The sequence below is a fragment of the Limulus polyphemus genome, unplaced genomic scaffold (assembly GCF_000517525.1).
Source record: "Limulus polyphemus unplaced genomic scaffold, Limulus_polyphemus-2.1.2 Scaffold2619, whole genome shotgun sequence".
In the NCBI taxonomy this organism is placed as follows: domain Eukaryota; kingdom Metazoa; phylum Arthropoda; class Merostomata; order Xiphosura; family Limulidae; genus Limulus; species Limulus polyphemus.
Genome location: NW_013668229.1, coordinates 23993 through 29083, shown reverse-complemented (window position 1 = coordinate 29083; position 5091 = coordinate 23993). Strand labels below are relative to the sequence as shown.

General features: G+C 34.1%; 1 protein-coding gene across 2 annotated transcripts in view; it reads left to right on the top strand.

Moving 5' to 3' along the window:
* The first annotated feature begins 59 nt into the window (after nucleotides 1–59).
* The window catches only part of LOC106467455 (flotillin-2-like), an 18080-nt gene continuing 13048 nt past the window's right edge, over nucleotides 60–5091 (top strand). Inside the window, exons 1-2 of one of the 2 annotated variants that reach the window (XM_013927806.2) lie at nucleotides 60–183; nucleotides 2131–2363. In XM_013927806.2, the coding sequence (XP_013783260.1) occupies nucleotides 2217–2363 (147 nt within the window). In that variant the 5' untranslated portion in view covers nucleotides 60–183; nucleotides 2131–2216. Of the gene's footprint in view, nucleotides 184–2111; nucleotides 2364–5091 lie in introns of those variants that run through there. The other variant, XM_022395644.1, reaches the window with a different exon arrangement.

The following is a 5091-nucleotide window of genomic DNA, read 5'->3' as shown; positions in this document are numbered from 1 at the left end:
CAGTTAACTGTAGATTAAATTAAGAGTGTCATAGTGCAAACTTTGGAGGGACACTTATGTGCTATCTTAGGTTTGTCATTATGGTTATCAGTACATTAGTATATTGAGTAAAACAGTTAACTGTAGATTAAATTAAGAGTGTCATAGTGCAAACTTTGGAGGGACACTTACGTGCTATCTTAGGTTTGTCATTATGGTTATCAGTACATTAGTATATTGAGTAAAACTGTTAGCTCTATCAACAATTGAATAAAAAAAAGAGTAAGAATATTTATTGATAGTGAAAAGTATTTCGCTGAATAAATATTTTGTGGAGTTTCTGTTTTACTTGTTTTATCTTTGTTGAGCTGGTTCCAAATGAAAAACTGAGGTAATAAACTTGTATAACAATGTCCTCTTTGCCAAAGGTTTTTGTTTAAAAAGAACAGGAAGTTTCAAATATGACCAACTGAGTGACTGAACTGAAATCAATTTGAAATATAATACCAAATTAAATATCTGTTGTATAGTTCTTATGTTCGTGAAATACGTTCTTGTATCTTTTGTATAAAAATCAGTATGAAATATGATACTAAATTAGACATCTTCCTGTAGTTTCTTTTGTATGATATTAAACACTATATACTGGACTTAAATGTAGTTAAAGATCAGACTTATGAAATGCAAACTATTGCTGGTGGGTGGAAACAACTTATAAGAAAATAAAAAAAACTTAAAACAGGAACTAAACTTGGGGTGATATTCTAGATTGAATTTTTGTGAAAATGAAGTTGAATTTTAAATACTTTATTTGTTTTGAACAAACCAGTTTTATTGATTTTCTTGTGTTAATTTTTTCCACAAACCTGTTTGTTTTGTCTTTTCAAGTGTTGTTAAATGGTCCATCATGGCCAGGTGGTTATGGAACTTGACTCCCAATCTGAGGGTCATGGGTTCAAATCCCTGTCCCACCAAATATGCTTGCCCTTTCAGCCGTGGGGACATTATAGTGTGACGATCAATCCTACTGTTTGTTGGTTAAAGAGTAGCTCAAGAGTTGGCAGTGAGTGGGAATGATTAACTTCCTTCCCTCTAGTCTTTCATTGCTAAATTAGGGACAGCTAGTGCAGATAGCCTTGTGTAGTTTTGCAGGAAATTCAAAACAAACAAATTAAGTGTTGTTTATGTCTCCCTAACACTAATAGATCAGAAGTTTTTCTGTACTTTTTAAAGGATCAGAATGTATAATGTTTAGAATTTTTGTGAGAAGTAACATTCTATGTCAAATTTAATATCTCTTCAGATAACTTAACACAGGCATAGCTGTCCTGAGACCATAAAAAATGTTTTTAAATGTATTCTAGTAGATATTTTCAAAATGTAATATTTATAAAAAAATAAAAGGTACAAATGATTAAGAATTAGACACCAACAAAGAGTTTGTTCATCAAGGTGTTGTTTTTCTAATCTGTATCGAAATATGGCCTCCATTCCTAGTTCTTTGTAGATGACGTGTTAGCATAACACAAACAACACATTGATACACGTGATTCGTCCTTTGAAACTAACAAACATTTCCAAAAGATCCAAAACAAATTAAACGACTGTATTGTTTTACAAAGTACACAAATAATTAGGGTTAAGAAAGAAGAAGGATAATACAAATGTTGTGTAATTGAACTTGTGTAGAGTATCGTCTTAGAATATTTAATGTTTAAAGAAACAATTCTGTACAATATGTTATGAAACAGTATCAGTTTGTGGTTTCAATTAGAATTTGATATTTTGTGCTGGTAGCCTTTTTCTAAACTTTTACAGTTTGTGGTTATTGAAGTCTATTTTTTAAAATTCCACCCGAGTTTTCACAATATTGGGCTCTTCACCAATTTTTGTATGAAAATTCTGTCACATAATTTTTTTTAATGAAATTAAAATCACTTGTCCTAATATGTAAAATAGTGTTTTTTTTGGAATGTTATAAGATAATATACGCATATATAACTATATTTTCTTTAAACGACTTGCATTTGTATCTTTATAGCTTTTGTGAAAATGGATAATAAATTCTTTTTCAAAACCAGTTGTCTGTTTCGTAAAAGTTGCTGAAGTAAAGTACTTTTAATTACCTTATTTTCACCCTTATCTCTGAAGGAACCTTAACTGTAGAAGAGATAGTCAAGGACAGAGACCAATTTGCATCCTTGGTACGAGAAGTTGCATCACCCGATGTTGGTCGGATGGGAATAGAGATTCTCAGCTTTACCATTAAGGATGTGATTGATAACGTTGAATATCTCGCTTCTCTGGGCCGAGCTCGAACTGCTGATGTAAAACGAGATGCAAATATTGGAGTAGCACAGGCTGAAAGAGATGCTGGCATTAGTGTAAGGTTAGATTAGTGGATATATTTCTTGAAAGATTGAATGTCAAAGCAGATAGCCTAAATGTAATTTAAATCCTATAAAAATTGTAGTGATATATGTATATATATATATATATATATATAAATAAATAGTTCTAAGTAAGCAAAAACAAAATGGGACTACTAATAATACTCTTGAAAGGATGAAGGAAAAATAATTCTTTGGGCAAAATTATTTCTTGTTGATTTTGGAAGTAAGAATTGGATATGCATTGTTCTCTTGTAACTTAAGCGTTTAAAACATTGGTCTACAATCAATGTAATATTTAATTTTCCAGTATTTACTTTCTTTTGTGAAGAATTATATTAGATGTGGCTACTAAATAAACCAAGAAGTGAGTTTTGGGGGTTAAAATATAAAATTTTTAAAATATTTTATTCCTTTTGAGTTTTATTTTTGATATGAAGTTTTCGAACAAATATTTTTTTTATATGTTATTAAGAGAAGCATTTAAATCAGAAACTAGAAGAATCATTTTGATTTAAAACAAATGTGAATCTAAATTCGATGACGAGGAACCCACTTTGAGACTAATAATGGCTGGATATGGCTTGAATGGGTAATGAACAAAAACTTTAATATAAGTTTAACATAACAGCAAATGTACAACGTTTCGACAAGGTTTTGTCATCATCAAAATGGCAGTGTTCCTCTGTTCAGGATCTTTCCCCTTCTACCCTAAACAATTGGGTTCAACTTTTGATTTAATTGGCTTATTTCTCCTTATCTTCGGGTATCTTCTTGTCAGATGCAACACCTCACCTTTACCATCGCATCTTGTCTTCGTCGGCCATTGGAGGAAATCCTACAGTCGGGCATGTGGACTACACCTAATATGTTTGTCTCCCATTATTTACACCATATCATGGTTTCTTCTCCTTATCTTCGGGTATCCATTGTGCCCTAGCCACTCTAGGGTTTTGGATGTAGTTGATTTACTGAGTACGGTCCATTGTGCCCTAGCCACTCTAGGGTTTTGGATGTAGTTGACTTACTGAGTACGGTCCATTGTGCCCTAGCCATTCTAGGGTTTTGGATGTAGTTGACTTACTGAGTACGGTCCATTGTGCTCTAGCCACTCTAGGGTTTTGGATGTAGTTGACTTACTGAGTACGGTCTGTCGTGCCCTAGCCACTCTACACCTAGGGCACATCTATTGTTTTACCCACTTTTATACTTTGTGGGATTGAGTTACATATATATTTACATGGTTAGGATCACTATCTTGCCACTGTTCTCTTCCACTTGGATGTGTTCCTGTCCTTTTCTGCCCTTATCTATAACACATTTCACGGATGGGCGAAAGTATACCTAGTTCAGAAGTGGTGCCATCCCCCTCATGAGATCTTTGGATCTGACTCTCTCTCTCATTTCCAGGGGTATCCTTTTGATGCATACAGGGGGTACTTCTGTTATTCCCTCACACTGGTCCAACCACCTTATCAATGTGGGATTTTAGCTAATCTTGTGAGCAGAGGGAAGTACAATATCGGAAGTTATAATTTTCCTATACTGAAAATATATTTCTAATGGGCACTTCCCTCTTCTCACACTCCCCACCCTTCCTCCACACTTTTCTCCGGTTCTGCCAAACTCGAAGTGATAGTTCAGTAGAGGCATATAGAGGGAGTCACATGCATTACATGAGCATGCCACGCTCCTATTGGTGGAAAAGTGATGCATGATGATTTACACGAGAGACATGTTGGAATCATTTGATTTCAATAGGGGGGGGGAGCAGAAGGCTTGTGGCATGCATAAAGAAAAATATTTGCATATAAAGGGCAACACTGGACAAGAATAGCTAATCTTGAGACTGAAGGGAAGTACCTATTGGAAATCAATTTTCAGTATAGGAAAATTATAACTTTTGGTAGCATCTGTAGAAATATTTAACACAAGACAAGGGAGATTATTGTTTCACTATACAGATCACTTTTAAAGCCTCATTTAGAGTACTGTGTACAGTTTTGGGCTCACTTCCTCAAGAAGGACATTCAATTGTTGGAGAAGGTTCAGAGAAGAGCCACTTGTCACTATCTGGGATGGTAGGATTGTCCTATGAGGAAAGACTAAAATCTCTAAGCTTGTTTTTTCTGGAGAGGAGTAGGGTCAGGGGGGGGATTTGATTGAAGTGTTTAAGATTATTAAGGGTATTGATAATATAGATCCATCAAACGTTTTTGAGTTTAGCAGTGAAAACAATAGGATAAGAGGTCATAAATTCAAATTTCTCATCGTTTGAGTCGTCTGCAGTTTAGGCAGTATTACTTTTCAAACAGGATGGTTGGCTTTTGGAATGACCTACCTTAAAGGGTAGTGGAGGCAGAAAAGATAACTGAGTTCAAGAAAAGATTGGATGAATACATGAGTAGTAAGGGGTGGTTATAGTTGGGAGCTGGAAAGAACATCCTTGTTGAGCTAATAAGCTCCTTTTCGTCCATTTCAAATTTTCTGAAATTTATGAAACACAGTCTAACAACCAGTGTGTTTGACAGTGAAATGAAACATAAAGCGATTGAGTACAAAATGACCTAAGTAGGCTTACCTTATCTTGTTCGATAAAAAAAATGACCTAAGTAAGCTTACCTTATCTTGTTCGATAAAAGAAAAAACATTTAAAATAATGACCTAAGTAAGCTTATCTTATCTTGTTCGATAAAAGAAAAAACATTTAAAATAATGACCT